This window comes from Mugil cephalus, chromosome 12 (assembly GCF_022458985.1).
Source record: "Mugil cephalus isolate CIBA_MC_2020 chromosome 12, CIBA_Mcephalus_1.1, whole genome shotgun sequence".
Taxonomy (NCBI): Eukaryota; Metazoa; Chordata; class Actinopteri; order Mugiliformes; family Mugilidae; genus Mugil; species Mugil cephalus.
This window is the reverse complement of record NC_061781.1, coordinates 6,135,423-6,154,163: the sequence shown is the minus strand read 5'-3', so window position 1 is coordinate 6,154,163 and position 18,741 is coordinate 6,135,423. Positions and strand designations below refer to the sequence as shown.

The following is an 18,741-nucleotide window of genomic DNA, read 5'->3' as shown; positions in this document are numbered from 1 at the left end:
GGCGAAGTGTAGTCGGTAAATCTGAATCAACGCAGGCTCTTGGTTGGAGGGCTTTGTGACCCACTCCCACTTCACACCAGTTGGTCTGGAATGGTACATAGTGTGGCAGACATGAAACCGAGCCAGCGTGTATAAGGAGAGGGACTCTGTGTGGAATGGCAGAGAGCCACAGTCTCCAGCACATTTATTTTTTTCTTTAATATGCAATCAAACCCACACAATACATATTGAGCGGCAACAACTCTACTACTACTACTATAAAAAATTCAGAAACGGATTATAGACACACCACGAATCATTTTCTCTCTATACCTATAAAAGCCTATTATATCACAGTGATTGAAAGACAAAAATTAACAGCAGGCCATAAATTTAAATACACTTCTTTGCTGCTAACTAAGAGGGGGGGACCAGATCAAAATAGAGGCATAAATTACTGCGCACAATAAGTCAGCTCCTGCACACAGGCAGCAAATTTCACACTGTGCACGGAATGAAATTCGTGTATGACTGCTAAGTGATCAAGGTACCACCTTTATGGACTGTGGTCAAAGTTGTACAGTATGTAGTGGCATTCATACTGATTTTTTCATTAGCGTTTCTGTCTGGTGATATGGAGATTAATATCTTTCTACAGAAAAACTAAAGAAATGGCTTAACATTTCCAGCCCATGTGGCCTTGTGTCAGCTTTGTTTTTTGTTTGTTTTTTTAAATATACAGTATATACCAAGAACCTTGACAATAGGCAACGTTCACAGAAGAACTAAGAAAAATAATTGTCGATAGCATATTTATTTTAATCAATGCACCAGTTTTTTTTTAAATGTTATAATGACACAAAAATGTTATCGGATGTGGGATTAACCTTTACTTCAGACAATGTTTACAAGAGAGAAGACAGCAGACTGCGAAAGGCTTGCTACACTTAAATTGACACTTGAAGCTCATAAATCAATCAAGGACGATATGAGGACATTTTAAGAAGAACTTGAATTCTACAGCCCCTTTCAAAGTGTTCAACAAGGTAAAAGTGCCATGACATCTGAACACAACCTTCACATGTCTTTCAAATACAACTTGAGACATTTTAACATTGCAGTGTAAAGTCCAAAAGCCTGCCTGTGTGGAACTTTACACTTTTCTGCATGCGCACGTTGATAATCATTATTACACTTGCACAAACAGAGATGTGTTGGTAGACGAACAGCTGTCAGTCTGCATGGCCAATGTATATAGTGTGCATCAGCACTAAGCAATAATTTAGTCATGTGGACTGAGAATGAAGGTGGAAAAGGACGAATGGCTTCTGTATTATACTAGAGCCATAGTCGCACTTAATAACTCAACAATAAGGAAATAACAATGTGAATCATTCCAATGCATCTGGATAATAATTCCATATCATGTGCAATAATTCTCACAATGCGCAACACAAACAAGTGCAGTTATGACATGTGACGTGCAATAACTATGTGTGAATGGGATCGCTGTGACATGTTAGTGTTTTATTTGTAAATTTTTTAATTCTAGTTTTTTTTTTTTTTTTTTTTTACAGTCCTTTATCTTTTTATTAATTCATTTTTTATTCCTGTATTTCTATGGCATCTTAGGGGACCATAGGCCACCTTAATTTCATTGCACTGCACAATGACAATAATGACATTCTTTTCTATAGTTCATAAATGAATAGGAGGATAGCAGGATGTCACACACACACACAAGCAGAATGAACACACACAAACAGGGTCTCGGCAGGTTTCACTCTCAAGTGAAATTTGAGACCTTTTTTAGAACATCATGGGTCATATTTAAGACCTACACGAAGTATGAAAAATAAGGAAAATCAGAGACCCAGAATTACTTTCAAAATTTAATGTAAACTCAGGACATCCCTGCGGTGGGCTCCACTAATGAGGAACGGAAACATAACAGGCATTCTTAGTTTTGTTTCTTCATACCGCTAACATTTATATTTCACAAATAAGTAAACGGAACTAACCGAACACCACCAATGCATTGAACAAAAGGCGAATAAAGCTGTTAATGGACTTAAGGATTTAAAACTTGACTAAATTTAATTTAATGCTCGTATTTAAGACTTTTTAAAGCCCTTAATTGGGCCACATTTTAGACTGAAAGTTCAGTAGTTAGGATTGTACAGATAGAAGAGATACCAGCCATCGCTTATCAATGGACCCAACGGACGGAAGCCGGACGACTACACGTGGTGCGCACTAAACCCCACACCGAGCTTCTTCTTCCGCGTCATTGAAACGTGACTCAAAAACGGCAGCGTTTACAACAGACGAAAAATAAATTAGTTCACCAGCACACAACGAGCTGCCAGCGTACAAACCACCCGCCCGCAAATAAGCGACAACTTGGTACACAATCGGAGCCAGCATCCAGTGCTATTGTGTTGACAGTCGCCCCCTTTTCGGAGAGGCTAACGCTAATGCTACAATCCTAGGCGACAGCTCAGGCAGCTAACGTTAGCTAGCTCACGACACGCAGGAAATTAGCCCAGAGTCTAGAGAGAGGAGCGGTTCATATGCGGTGAAATATTTACACATAAATGTTCACAACAGTGGTTAACAAGATCTACACGTCGTAGTGAACACCGCTCGGGTCCATGTTGTGGGAGTGAATGATAACAAATGGTGTTTTTTTTATATAGTTACCTCACTCGAGTGCCGTGTGCATCTCCTCTCCGCTCGGTACCAAAAAAAAAAAAAATCCGGTCTCTTACGTAGGCTACCAAAGTTGAGCACATTCACAAACGCGCCTCGCGCAGTTTCCGTAGAGTCCCGGTGGGGGCACGCGGACAGTCTGCGCAATGTGCGCACTGCACCCGAGAAAGCACTGACGTTTCTTTCCGCCAAACTGCGCCTGGGCTGTCATATGACTATCTAAGGAAAGGATGTTAACACAGCAAAGCAATGAGTAACTAACTGACCCCGCAGGGAACAAAGCCCTCATCAACTGAACAAACACCGTCATTACATGTCGTTTGCATATTCAGCATGAGGCCCTGACCTTTGCTCCGACTATATGCCTCTGTTGATTACGCGGTGGATATAAATTTCCTTTAGTGGCAAAATCCCTTTTGTTATTTACTTTTTAATTTTATTAACGTAAAAAATCTATTTAATCTAGTCTAATCTCCAATCACTGGATAGATAAGGTGAAACTGTAACTAAATTACAATACTTGTATACTTTAAAAACTACTCGTAAGTTCTAACCAAACATGACAGGAAATGTATAGAGGCTGAACAACTGAAACCTGCTGAAACTTGTTTTTTTTTTTGTTTTTTTGTTTTTCTTTTGTGCAGTTTCCTCATTTTCTTAGACCTACCAAAAGTTTGAACACATGCATAATTAATAGCTACCAAAAAATAGTAGCTTTACAGTACGTGCTCAGAATACTGAAAACCCAATTCAAAAAATATAAACGTTTGACTTCTTTTTGATTGTTTGCTTCATATTAAAGAGCACGAGAAAGGTTTTCGTGATTAAGCCTGTCTCTGTCTGGATTACCAGTGGAGCAGAGAGGCACATGACTAGTGGTGAGTCTGACTGTCTGCACATAGCTGTAGGCATAAAGGTCACCTCCTCCACACTGTGACTGAGAATGTGGGGTTTTAATCACACGAGAGGTGAAATATGCATTTTAAGGCTGATCATGTTACTTTTTTTGATTCTCAAAAGCTGAATTTCCATACACGGCCTACCTCTAAACCACTCCACACCAAACCACCTAACTACCTTTTCCATTGCTTAGGAGTAACCCCTCCCACGGTGTAATGGATTCGAGGCAAGCTTCCCTACCGTCGCTCCCTGGTCTGTGGCCGTATATCGCGTCCATTTCCTCATACCACTTCGGGACCTTTCGATCAGCACCGCTCGTATTGTTGTGCCCCTTGGCTGCCCGATAATCGGCCTTCAATTTTTTAAGCTTCTCCTTCAATTGTTTCACTGTCCTAATAAAGTTTAGTTTGGCCATCTCAGCCGCGATCTGCTGGAAAATCTCGTCGCTCCGAGTCCAACTCCCACTGTATACTGTCTTTTCCCAACAAGGACAGAAAAGCCCTCACCTCCGAGTTGGTCCAAAACGACATTACTTTTCCAGTCATCATTTTAAAAAATGTACCGACATGAGTGCAGAAAGTTGAAAGTGAGCAGCTTACTACTAGTCAGTACTGTCTGTTTAGTCAAAACATCCTGCTTTGTACATGGCGCTGCATCATGACAATTTTTTTCTGACCAATCAGTAGTAAGCAGCATTCTACATCACATTTTCGGCCCCCGACTATAGAGTGGGTACTAAAAAGTACCCAGTAAAGTATCCCATTGGCCTTGTTCAGCTCACCTTCTAGCAATGGAAATAGCAATTTAAAGTAGGTGGTGCGGAGCAGTGTAGAGGTAGGCTGTGTATGGAAATCTGGCTAAAGTGTGCTGTTTGGACCCCACATTAAACAGATTTAGAATTGAATGAGCACGCAGCGCCTCTAAAAAGTGTTCACCTCAACCTCTCAACCTCTGTCAGGCTGCACATTACACATTTCAAGTCCAGCCACAATCTTCTATTGGATCTTCTTTTGGATTGAGGTCTAGGCTCCAGGACATTAATTTTGTGCTGAAACTACAAGTCCAGCTGCCTTTCTTGGATATACCATGGACCTGGATGACTGAGAACCTTCACAAACAGCATTCCTACATTATGATGCTGGTACCACCATGCTGAACTGTGGGGATGTTGTGGTTGTGGTCTTATGGGAGCAACATGGAACCTCCATGTTGCTCCCATAAGACCAAAGAACCATCTTCCGGTTGATCTTGGAGACTCCCACATGCCTTTGGATGAACTCCTTATGGTGTTAGTTGATGCAAAAAGCTTAATGGTTCCAAAAGCTTAATGGACTAACAGGATTTGGTTAAAAATTAAGCTGTTAAAAATCACATTGCGTGGTGTCCATGGGAGAACTACAAGGAGGAAGGTACTGCTCTACAATAAGAGGCGTTTAAAAATCCTCAGTCTGACAAGGAAGATCTTTGAGAGGTACATGCAGCTCAATTGACAAGAGATTGACATACAAACAGGAAAACAACACAGTGTGATTTAAATGTGCTTTTCTGGCTCTTGGTCTGAACCTGGAAAATGATTTCCCAAGCTGATCAAGGTACCATACATGATTATGTCAGTATGGCTTCCTGCCAGCTGGGTGATGCAGTGATTCAATGACCATGGGAACAGAAATACACACACTACAACTTTCTGGAATTTCCCAGTCAGAGCTGTTGGCCTACAGAAACAGTGTTTGTCATGTTGTGTAATTTTCACATCTATTCATGACGTAGACACTACCTTATAAAGTCATGCACTAAATAGTGCAGTGTCTGAAGATAAACATAGCACATTATATAGCAAGGCAGAAGTACTTATGGAAAGCCTGGGTGAGGGAAAATAGTCATTAACGTAAGTGTACAAACATATTACATTACCCCAGGATGAGGTACAGTTTTATAAGGTACATTTTCGTAATGAACATTAACAGCCTCAGGGTTTACCTTTAATCTTTCTGCTTGGCCTCGCAATTATTTACACAAGCCTTTTTACACAGTATTTCAAAGCAATCAGCAATTTCATGGCTGACAAATACTATGTCCTACAGTACAAAAGGCACTGAATACAACTGACCTTCACCATCTGTACGTTGGTGGCAGTGTGTGTGTGCCTGTGTGTGAAGGTGAGTCTGAGGCATTTGGACACTGAGGAAACACAAGGCTAATTTCTGTCGGCCTTACACCAGCTGGGTCCGCTTCCCGGTTCCTCCCCGCCCCAGGTTTCCCCTCTCATGTCGGCTGTCTCTCCCGATCTCAGGGAGATTAATATCAAGTGATTGGCAGCCGTGTTCTCACTTAGCACTCCGGTCATGTTGCCCCAGGGTCTCTGCCAGTCGTAAATGCAATGGTGGAAGTGCCATTGTGGCTTTCACTGTCATTTAGCCAGTACCCAGCCCCAGCAGAACGGAGGATGAAATGTGCCAACCGCTGTATTGAATTATGAGCTCGGCTCAGCCCCTGCCATATATACAACGCAGCACAGGGAGCCATTTCCTGCTGAAATGCCTCTTGCTGCAGATTACTGAGGTAATATTTCCTGCACTGCAACTAGAGTGGTTATGGTCCGCAGGCAATCTGCCTGACGCAGCTTTTGCCCATGGAGGTACGACTGGCATGAAAGACGAGCCATTGACTCGTGGTGGAATTACCCTTTTTATTACACAGCGGTTAAAAAGGTGAGGTGATTTTTAATGAGGACAACTAGTATAACTTTTCACACCAATGTGAGGCCATGAGAGACTCCAGAGCCACTGTTCAAAGTTACAGACACACATGGAATAGTTAATTCGAGTTACATGCCCTATTACAAACCTATTTTACCAGAGTCAAATTAAGGTCATTCATCTAAAATGTGTCCTTAGGCTTGATGGAAATAGGCATTGGGGATATACAGTCTGTATCCTGTATGTGTACGTGTGCATGTTCTTGGCTGACATTTTGCTGATACAGAGCTATACTGGCACCCCTGCCGGCCCACTGGATCTGTGTCCTGGAGGGAGGCCAGGGCGGAAAGAAAGAGACAGAAAAAGAGAGAGGGGGGAGGGAAAGGGGATAGAGAGATACGACAAGTGACAAGTTTTAAATATCAGCTCATTAGCCACCTGTAAACCTATCTAATGAGCGCTCATGGATTTCTCATTCCCTTTAATCGCGTAGAGGTTGAAGCAAGGCAAGTGTGCTTGCTTGTTTTCCCCTCAGGTTTGTTGTACTTGCCAAAGCTCTAATGCACACACATACCACTCCAACAGCCAGCCAACACCTACCAACTCACACGTCCTTGATCGATGCAAGCAGGGGAAGAGTGTGTAACAAGCTCCATTAGGCTGCAGTTAGCCCATATAAATATCCACTGATTAAGTAGACTGACTACTCGACAGAATGAATTTTCAAGGTTCACAGACTTGCCCTCTGATTTTAGGGATGTTTGCTTCTTCTTGAGAATACTTACGTTAGCATGCTTTCTAAGACCGGTTACATTTAGTGTGTACATGTGCAAAGGCGTGTTCTTCAGATGTTTTGTGTCTAATTTATGCATCGTAATTACAAGGTGCAAGTTATGAGTGTAAATCTGAAAGTAAAAGCAGTGTCATATGAATGTTTAATAGGAGAAAGAGCAAGATATTTCACACCTCAAATTTTACAATTAAGACACCAGTGAACAGTGGCCTGCACATGCGCATCTGGGACGTATAATTCTTAACGGTGCAAAAAATTACAGTATTTATCCAATATTTCAATCCAGCTTGGATCAAAACAGAAGATCAAGGAGAGTCAAGATTCTTTGGAGCGGCCAGATCAGATTTTATCCCACTTCAAGCTGGGGAGTGTTCACATACCACTTTAAGGAGTTCTTTGAAGTTATCTCGCTGAATATCACCATGTTCTAATGATTTTTATTTTTCTTCCCACTGCTGAGAGTCACAAATAATACCTAAAGAAGAACTGTTGTGAACCTAGGTTGATGGTGGAGTTTCTTTTTTCCTTCGGTGAAGGCAAGTGGGCACTGGTGTTCTACTAACAATACTGTTTCTTCAGAAAGTCTTATTCACCTATAGGTATCTAATAATTAGATTCATTATTTCTTATTTGATTGCATGCTTGTCACACCTAAATGATTCAGATCATCAAACAAATACAAATATAAGACAAAGATAACACAAGTAAACACAAAATGCAGTTCAGTCATAATCATTTTGTCAAAATTAAACTTTATTTGCACACGTTATCTTTGTCGGTATGGTCCTCTTCTGCTACCCTTGTTCCTCCACACGCTTGCATGGAAAGTCAGGAAGAGCACACCTCCATGGCCTTCTTGAGCCATTCACTGTCGTGAAGGGCGACAGCGGGGGGGCGAGCGCAAGATTCTGCTCAGGGAACCTGCTCTCCACGCACTTGCGTTAGAGGCCTAAGGCAGGAAGAGCACAACTTCCTGCCCTTCACGAGCCATCATGAGAGGCTACAGCAGGGTCTGCAGCAGCAAAGAACAACCTGACAGAACCAACTTAATTATATTTACATAGTTCTAGTAATACACATTGTTACAGGATGCTTTACAAAAACTGTCTTGAAATCTCCAGAGCAAGCCTGAAGGCAACACTGGCAAGGAGAAACTTCCACATGACAGGAAGAAACCTTGAGCAGAACCTGGCTCGTACAGAGGGACCCAGCCGGGTAGAAACAAGATCAAATCAAGGATCAAGATCAAATTTGTACAGACTCTCAAAAGCCGAAGAATTTTTATTTACTAAAGTTGTGACGCAAATCTATTCAACCCTAAAACTAAGCCCTTCTTTTTTTTTGCTGAAATTTATTCAGCAATGGTCTGGTAACATCTGGTAACGGTAAATTGAAGAAAATGGTGCATATCAATAAACACAAAGTGTGATCGTGCAGTAAATACATCCCAACATATACATATACATAAGGTAATGTGTAGAGAAACTTGAAGTTGCTTCTAAACTTTTGGCCTGTAGCGTACATCTGACTAAAGCAAACACGTAGCATCAGAAGGTAATGAGAATACATTGGCATGATACTGGATAGACGTAGCACAACAGAGGAGCTGGAGAGGAGGTCGGTCGCTCAAAGGGTAGTAGAGGAAGCAGAGAAAGATGCCAAGTTGGGGCGTATTTAAATAGGGCGCGCTCAAAGCAGTTGTCCTATAGGAGGCTGTGAGGTGGTCAGAGAAGTGATCCAAATCTAACTCTACATGAAAAAGTGTTTGCCTCCTCTCTTAAAACACAACTTAACTGTGGTGTATGAGACCTGAGCTCAGTTTCTTTAGCCACACCCAGGCCTGATTACTGCCACACCTGTTCTCAGTCAAGAAATCAATTAAAGAGAACATGGAACAATAAACGTGGTTATGATCGTTTTTAAGAACGTCTGTCATATTAAAAAGATTATATAAGTTTTAACACTGATGGCCAAAGGATTTTCAAAGTCTTTCAGCTTCCTGTGTGCTGGACTGTGATTGATTGTTCAGTTTGAAAGGACTCTGTGGAGACGTCTGTTGCTCTGTCTTTTTAAAGCGTCCCAACCAGACGGCACTGATGTTCGCCGTGGGGTTGGATCCAGGCCTCACTTTTTTGTCATAGCCTGCATGTAAATATTTAATAGATACCAACTGAAGCAGTCCTGGTACAGTAGGGATGGGAAAGCAGTTTTTGTTTTCCAATAAGTTCTCTCAGTTCTCTCTCTTTGGGGTCAGGGAGTCTAGGTGAGGTGTCCTGCATTTTATTTTATTTTTGTTTGGTTGGCAAATGCTCAACCCAAATGATTTTACCATATGTGAAATGGAACGTTAGTTTGGACTGCAAATTTTGGTTCCTCTCAGGAGCAGAGAAAATGAGAGTCTCGCCTTTTTATGTAGTGTATAGGTTTCCCCTCGGCCAGTCATGAGAAAATATACTACTAAAAATGTGCAGTGGGCTGCAGTCTTCTGGACAGCTCTAATTTGTTGTTTCTGGAATCTGCTATAGCCACTCTCCCAGTCTGGGGGTCACTCTCCAAAGCTTTCTGATCACCTCATGGACCACTATTCATCTTCACCATTTTTTTCTAGTTAATTTTTCAGCCCATGGTATTTCTTGGGGTTTCTCGTGTTCCTTATTCCTGATGTTGCTGATGTGGCCCTATGTCTGGGTGGTTAACTATCACCAGTTTGTCAGTCTGTAGTCCCATAGGATCTTGTCTCCGCCATTCTCCACTACCTTTAGAGGTATCTCCCATTTTTACCTAACATACTCTGTACAGATGTTTCTGTACACCATGTTCATCCTAATCATCAAATCCTCAATATATTCTCATGTTATATCAATGAAATGTTTAGACAGCCACTGTGTCTCTATATGATAAGATTTACCAATAGAAATGTATGCTTTACGTCATATTCTTTCACAGCAATTCTTTAATGGACCCATGACTTTGCTTAAATGAGTTCTTTGATTACCATAAACTATGCGAACAGGTACTTTGCACACCTGAAGTGTTATTCACTGCTCCCTCACAAGAGGTAAAGTTGGGTTTCTGTCCAAGATCAAGTGTTTACAGTGAAGGAACCTCATCCCGTCCAGACAAATCGCATCGCTTTCCATGCACATAGAAGTGTGTTTGATTTCTGACAGCCTTGGCATTTTCTTAAATCCAGCTGCAGCTCCTCCTGTCAATAGCAGCTGTGTTGCTGCGGGTTCCTCTCCATCTCTGACATCTTACAGCAGGGGTGTCAAACTCATTTTAGTTCAGGGGGCCACATGCAGCCCAATTCGATCTCAAGCGGGCCAGACCACTCAGGTAATAATAATAGCATAATTGTTAGCTTAGCATAATAGCACGCTAAGCTATAAATAACGACAACTTGATTTTAGTACAAAGAGGTACATAATGAAAATGTTTACTTTCTTTTTTTTTATTTAAAAAAACATTTTATCAACAAACTGTATTTCTTAAGATAAGTGCAATTGTGGTGCATTGGTGCCATCTGCTGTTTAGTTGTGGGTCTCAGCGTTGTGTTATGTCTGCGTCAGTGACTAGCACCACCCCTAGTGGAAAAATTAAAAAAAAAAAAAATTGAAACAAATCTCATAATGACCCCTCTGACGGGCCACTTTTGGGCCGCGGGCTGTATGTTTGCCACCCCCGTCTTACAGGAACGGAGTCGTGCCTGTTCAGTGGCTCCCTGCAGAGAAATGTGATTCAAAGCTCAGAATCTACGTTGTACATATCAAGGCCAATCAAAACACGATACATTTCACGTGCCTATTAATGACATCGCAGTGATGAAGGGATTCATTTGACAACATCGTACTGTATTTTTTGGTCTTTAAAAAGATAAGCGCCTTACCCAGAGCCATTCGTTCATGTTGTATAGTGCGCATATTATACAGTTGTTAAACTGACATAGTAAGCCTGTGGAACATTGTGAGGGTCTGCTACAGTACAATCCTTAATTGCATTTCTCCTAATGTTTTTTTTCCACAGTCGTCTTCTTCCTCACTCCATTGAAGCCTCAGTTTGAAGCCAAGAGCTAAATCTGATTCAGGGCCGGTGAAGTCACCAACCCTCTGAGCACTTGAAGAGCTGTAGTAAATCCAAGTGATTTTCTAGATGACCAGCTTCAGTAGTTAAATGAAGTGTTTTCAAATGTTACGTTTGACAATATTCAATAATGATATGAACTGTAACGATTTTAATTTTCTTCCTCACTATGATTCAATAGGCTGAGTCACCATGGTTTTGTGTTAATACAGTGGTTGTGGTTGATAAAGGTTACACTGTGTAAGACGTGCAACCCCTAAGTACCATAAACTGCGAAGGTAGGTTGGCTTGAAGATTCCAGTTAGTGAACATAATAAGACATTCTGACTGAAGGTGATGCTCATCTTAGTTGTTATTCTTAATGACACTGATACATTTTCTGATAAATTTCTATATGTGGAATATAAATAACAATGATGACACAACCAGAATGTTATCTGTGTTTCCAATAAGGGAACTCTACTGAACAATAAATCATCGATACAGAGGCAATGCCATCAACCCAGTGAGTATAAATCCTTCTTCAGTGGAAAAACTTTTCTGACACAAAGTCTACAGACTTTCTTTGGACAAAGGGCTATATGTACACTTTACTTAACAAGGTAGACAATTTTACCCAAAGAATGATATTTCATCGGTGCAAACCAAGTTGTTTTGTCACTAAATTAAATAAATTGTGATTTTGAAAAAGACAAAAACTTACTAAACTATATGTTTGCTTTGTTGTTTTCAAATAAAAAGCTTTCAATCTCTAATGCATGCGTGTGCGTGCTCAACTGGATCAACGTGCTCAACGACAATTACATACTTTGTTGTTGATTTGTTGCAGGACTTGCATGCAGAGGTTTCTGTTGGTTGAAACACACCCCATAATGAAATTCCATTGAAGTGTTGCCAAACTCATAGTATTGTCCAGCTACATTACTTTAGAGTTCCAAGGTTAATCACTTTCAAAAGGTACTTGGGGCCTCTCCACACACTGCCATACTGCAACCACTTCAACAAGGTTAACATCAAGGATTAATAATCTCACTTAAAGGACCAGTGTGAAGGAAATGGTGGCGGCATATAACGCTGGGGAGACCAGGTGCAACCACCTGAATACAAGCCCCTCACTTCTCCCTTTCTAAGAATGTAGGGGAAGCTACAGTGGACATGAAAAACATGGAGGCTCGCTTGGTTTGTCTGTTGTGATCTACTATAGAAACACAGCGGTGCAACATAATGGCCTCCATTCTCTCTGTAGATATGAAAGAAAAGCTAACAAAAACAAAATTTGCGGTTACAGGCGATTATGCACTAATGTGTTCTATGTCTAAGCAATAACAACATATATACTGAATATATCTCCAATCTGTTAAACTCAGATCGATTAGTGTGAACCAATCAATCACCTCCAGAAGAATTGTAAAGATCAGGTTTAACAATCACCAGAAGCCTTATCAAGCGACACTAGTTAGGCTGGTACATTCCAACTATAAATCTATTAAAATACTTTCACTTTCCGTTGCTGTCATTTTTCTTTTTTCTTTCTTTTTTTTTGATACCTGTCTAGGCCTGGCTCGTTGTGAGATCACAAAGAAAAATTTATGAGACCCGTCACTCAGATAAAGCATTAGCTGAGGGTGTCATTCTTTATCCCACATTCATTTGCTATCTCTCTTTCATTCCTTCTCTTTTTTTTTAATCTGCTCTTTCTCATCCTTTCTTGTCTTCCCAAAGACAAAAGGCACGTAAGCCCTCACAGGCGGTGTCTGTAATGTGCACACATGGTTCCCCGAATGTGATCAGACCCACACTGTCTAAATAAAAACATGTAATGTAAGACGGAGCACTTCCCTCATGCCTTCCCTGTATACCAGGTAGGCTAGTCATTCAAGAGAGGACTGATTGCAGCTTACACACCATGACAGAAATCATAGCTGACACATCCATTTCACTTGCAAGAAAATTCTTAATTTTTATAATTTCTTTTCTTCTAGACACCCCCCTCCCCTCCCCTTCTCCCCTTCCACACTAAAATACAGTGCCGCTAATGCACAATCTCTCCTATTTCACAGTCGTCTATAGTTACCAATAGCCCACAGCTCAGTGCAGCAATCCAAAAGGTGATTTGATATATACAGATTTTATTACACTACCCAATGATTATCATAATTTTACGAGTTTTCTGTCACATTTGTTACGGAAACTGTTCGTCTGATGGCCGTGCCGTGGCTCTGCCCTGACATCCCAAATCCGTTTTTCCACGTGCTGTCACGATCCATCAGTTTAATTTGAAAGATCACAAGCGTACTTAGCCACGAGCGTCGATGCTGTTATTCAATAAGACGGCCATGTTTCATTCTTCATCTGTCATGGAAACACCGAGAAAAGTGCAAGAGGAATGCGTCTACGCTTTCGTCCCCGAACATAGCCGACTAACTCACAGGATCTGTCACTCAGATCTGTGGAGACGAGGTCAAGGGAGTGACGATGATTTTCTAAGCGTCAAAGGTGAACTCTGCGGAAGACATTCTTCTTTTAACACATAAGGGAATATGTTAAATAATGGCATGCGGGATGAAAAGGGAATGTGAATAAGGATGGGTGGAAAGAGATGATGCAAAAATACCCTATTATAAAGTGTGCCCTAGTAAAGCACCACAAGTTGCCAACCAACAAATACATATATATACTGTATATGCCTAATTCTGCAAAAATATTGTGTCAGCTGAGTCTTAAGTGTTTCTATTTTCTATCTGGGTAGAGGCAGTGAGTTTTGCATATCTTTAAAATGGATTTAATTCAAAATATTGAGCAGGTTGCTTTGAGTAAGCACTTGTCTGGAGATTAATGTGCTCACTAGTCTACTTGTAAAGCAAATAATCCATTTGTCTCCATCAAAAGGCTGCATTAATATAAACCTTACAACATTTTAATTGAAGGTTAATCCAAGGCCTAATTTTATTCTGGACTTTTCCCAGACTTTCTTAAGGAAATCCATGCAGTTAATGTATTATTTGACTAAACTGAAGACTACTTTAAAGATTTTGCTATGTACACATTATGTGTGTATACATAGCAAAATTTTGGGTGGTAGCTCCTGGCTAAAATAATGCAAATATAAAAAAACTGAAATGAGCACTATAAAATAAAACAAAAATACAATAATGAGAATTCAACTTACTGAATGTATGACAACCAAAATCATGTTCTGTCCTGAACAGGATTTGAACCCCGAGCTCCTGTATCCCATTAAATTGAAGCCACTGTCACTAATGACTGTGATATGTACTACAGCCTTCCTACAGCATTTCCTCCTCCTCCACACTAGGTGGCAACATGTATCTTGTATCAACAGGTCAATGCGACCCCCTTTCCCAGGTGACCTATTACCTCATATAATAAAGAATACTGCATACATCCATACAGCATTTCAAACAACAAAATGATGGATAATAGACTCCTTTACAGCTTGTAAATAGTGTGATGTATTTTGAGGGGAGGGGCTTAGCTGGAGGAAAAACATCCCAAACACGTTAGCTTGTGAACACCAGTTATTATATTTCAACACAGTGTTTTGGCAAGAATGGATGAGGAAAATGCATATTACACGTAGGTATAAAGTCTGGGCGGTTTTTATCATGTGAAGCCTCTCCTACAAAGATATTACAAGAAGTAAGGGGCACCACTGTGGAGGATAACGTAGTCAATGTAACTTCGGCTTGGATACCCGTGAAGCATACAACTAAAGCTGAGTTAGCTAGCACTTAGCATTAGCATTAACAGGAAACAAGAATCCCCCAAATGATAAAGTTAATTTAATTTCAGTCACAGTTTAGTCTAACTCATGATGTTATCCTGATGATGCACTACATGTTAAACTGTCCTGATAGGAAGTGTGTGTGTTGTTGTTTGTCCAATCCTCCAATCAAATCCTTTCTTTTAATTGCATTCAACCAAAGTTGTCAACGATTGGCAGTGGCTGCAAGTGATAAAACTTAAACCGTTTTCGGTTTTGACCTCTTTATAAAGGCTGCTGATATTTGAATAAATCGCTATACAAACTGTATATAAACGCAGTGGCACATGCATTCCCCAATCGGTGCAATTTCCCAAACATGACATGGGACTGATTAACCTCTGCGCTTCCATAAACTTCTACATAACGATCATGTAACAACACATTTGATTTGTTTGATTGAAAAAAATGAACAAAAATCTCTGCCCTTCAAAGATCGTTCTGTATGGGAGTAGACCAAAACTCTATTTTTGAGCTGGAGATCCCATTTTCGTGGTTGACAGTGACAGTGTTTGCCTCAAGCTTCCCTCTGTTTTGTCTCAGTTATCATTGTGACGTCACAGTGACGTAGGCCATGAAGGGGTCTATCAGTATCAGGTGTGGTGCACGCACATAAGCATTATCTAGTTTAACTCTGATTAAGGCATATAAATCCCGGGGAAAATGATTTCCATTATCTGGGTGTCTTAGTCAGATAAGAAGAAGTCCGATATTAGTCAGGGTGACGCGTTTACATGCACTTACATACAAGTTGTGCAGTTAGAGTCGGATTAAGGCAATCATTTGATTCAGTTCAGAGTTATTGTGGTCCTGTAGAAGTTTGTGAGTAATTGAGAGGAAAGTCCAGCCCTCTTCAAAAGAGTCTCTGTTGGGCCTTTTTCACCAGGTGTGCAGTGTTCACAGATGGTCAGATGTGATGAGGATGTCCAGGAATTCTACGTCATTGACAACCTTGACCGCCTCCCCTCAAATGAGGGGAGGAGCGTGCTCTGTTCTCCTGGTCGTCCTGTAGACCCACCGCGGTGGTGTCATCAACTTCAAACTTCACAATCGTGTTTGTGGGACAGATAGCACAACACTTACGTTTGAACACTGTGAAGAGAGCTGGCCTGAGCACACATCCCTGTGACGTTCCTGCGTTCAGGACCAGTGTGGACAATTTACTGTCCCCAGTTCTCACAACCTGATGTCTGTTGCTAAGAAAGTCCCTGATCCAGAAGCACATAGACACAGACAGTCCCATATCATGAAGCTTCAGTGTCAGCTTGTCCTGGATGATGGTGTTAAAAGCTCTTTGGAAGCTTATTTTTCTCAAGTTGCTTTTGGTATGAAGTGGAAGGCCTAATCTTTGCCTTGAAGACTGTCACAAAAATGAACAGAACAAACCAAAGAGAGTTCACATTCGCAGTTTACATGCTGGCATTCAGCAGAATCTTGGTTGGCTTTTACCTCCGGCAGACTGTGTCCAGTATTCTCCAAAAAAAAGCGTGCTTTATTACGGCTGATGAAGGCAAAAAACTAAAAACTTGTCTTAAAAGTCCTCAAGCATGGAATGGAGTTTCCCAGATTCATGATGTCTGATGACATTTAGATAGGAAGCAAAGAGCTCTCTGTTTGAGTTCATTAATAAAAGTCTTAAATGCAAAGTGGAGGCAGATAACTTGCAGTTATTCCCTCTAAAGGTCAAGTGAATCTCGTGCAATTACTGAGTGACAGGCAAATGATGAAAGGATCGGAGAGAACAGAGGTGCTTATATCCTGTTTACTTTACAATATAACCCTGCTGCATGTGGAGTTTTTGTATATACAGGTAGGGAAGTACACACATTCAGGCCAAGTAACTCAACAACTGCTGGATGGATTGTCATAAAAAACAACCATGGTCCTCTGAGGATGAACCTGTCTTTACTCCGGTCATGCTCTGACTTATCTTCCTGTACCACCAGCAGCCGTGTGAAATGTCTTAAGATCTGTTCGTCTAATTCAAATCCAAATTAGACAGGAATCTTCCCAATATTTGGATTTATAAATAATCTGTTCAAATCAGCTTCAGACATAATTCATCCCATGCTCAGTTTCAATTATCTTTGCTGCAGCTCAGACACCACTGTGCCTTACTACAGCCTCACAAAGTGTGAGTGGGTGAACAAAAAGGAATTTTTGAAGCTTTTTATATAGAAGTGTTACATACAGTAAAAGCAGTCCATTCATCCCATCGCCACCTCTGTTATTAAATTTCTTTACTGGGCCATTTATACCACATCAATATAACTTGACATTCAAGCATTCGATACGGACTGAAGTAGCAGACAGTGTTTATTTGTTCTAAGTGTCCCATTGCTTGTCCCACTGCTTCCTATGTTGCGGACATGGCTGAGTATGTTAGGTGATCTGTTTGCTTGTTCTGTTGTGCTGTTTGCAGGAGAACAGAGGAAACTCTGTAAAGGAAAAGAGAAAGTTTATTATTAAGCTGTCCCAGAGTCTGGTACACAACCTTAACAAAAAGCAAACCCATAATTTAGGATCTGTGTCTATTTATGAGGAACCGTTTTGTAATCTCTCACTTTTATCTTGGTGAACGTATTAAGTGTTTGTCGGGATCACACATAAATCTGTCTCAGTCTCTGGCTGCCTCTCTTTCTTCCTCCCTCTCATTATCTGCCATCCATCAGAAACACATCAGAACTGTTTCTGCCGGTCGTCCTGCACCGCGAGACTTTACGCCACAAGGCAGATTTTGACACCTCCGGCACCGATGTGACAATGAGAGCCAGTGGCCCTGCCTATAAAGCATAGCTGTTGCTGAAATACATGTGCTTTTGTTTGATAGGGAACAATTACCTATGCCCAAGCAGTTCACATAGTCTCTGTCTTCATCAAATACAGCTCACGAAGTATAAAAGCACAGATTTATTCAAGTAATAACAATCAGCTCATGCTTCCATTGTAAAATGACGTCTTTCTGAAATGCTCTCCTGTGATAGTCTTTGCTGTCTGCATGAAACACCCATATTTTCTTTTGAACATGTGATGAAACTAGCCGTATATTATGTCATGGTTGTAAATGAGCACATGCAAGAATACAAGGGGGTGCAGTTTCCATCAGTGGGGTGGTAATGAAGTAACGTTGCCACAACTGTCACTGGCACCAACTAATGCTCCTTGTAGAAGGAGCTAGCACAAGTGTTCTTCCAGGCTTTCCCAGATGGCATTCACTGATCTAACGTTGGACACGTTATGGTTTAGTGCAGCAAGAGAACGCAGCATTGCTTTTATTCCCTTCAGTGACTGCCAAACTAATTCTGACATCAGCCCATGTCTTTTAAATATAACATTCGTGTTATGCGTGATTCATTTGCATTAGGAGGCGTTTTAAGAAAATGTTGTGCAAATGCAGTTAACATAATTGTGAAACTTCATAAATGCAAAATGTTCCTATCGAACGCCAAAGACTTGCTGTCACCAGCTGTATTCTCTGAACCCATGCCTGGAAACTTTTCCAAAGTTCTTGCAACTTGACCATATTACGTTCACTTAGTGCTTAGGCAGTGTTACCAGACTGGGTGGTTTCACGTCCATGTGGACTGTTTTGAATTTTATTTTTCTGCTGGTTGGGATCAATTTGGCTTTTTCTCCAACCACTTTTTATGGTTAATTCGAAACAAAACTAAACCATTTACACCTTTTTGAGTGACTACATCACTCCGACTGCTGCTATCACTTAGCCTGTTCTGCAAAGGTAGCATCTCACAAATCCTGATATGTTTGGGTGTGTTTTGTGTGTGTGTGTGAAA

The 18,741-nt window shown here is 40.9% G+C and overlaps 1 protein-coding gene across 2 annotated transcripts in view; it reads right to left on the bottom strand.

Annotated features, from left to right (window-relative positions):
- The window catches only part of slc39a10 (solute carrier family 39 member 10), a 29,501-nt gene extending 26,625 nt beyond the window's left edge, over positions 1 to 2,876 (bottom strand). Inside the window, exon 1 of one of the 2 annotated variants that reach the window (XM_047600374.1) lies at positions 2,683 to 2,876. In XM_047600374.1, the coding sequence (XP_047456330.1) occupies positions 2,683 to 2,774 (92 nt within the window). In that variant the 5' untranslated portion in view covers positions 2,775 to 2,876. The remainder of the gene's footprint in view (positions 1 to 2,682) is intronic. The other variant, XM_047600373.1, reaches the window with a different exon arrangement.
- Positions 2,877 to 18,741: the final 15,865 nt, after the last annotated feature.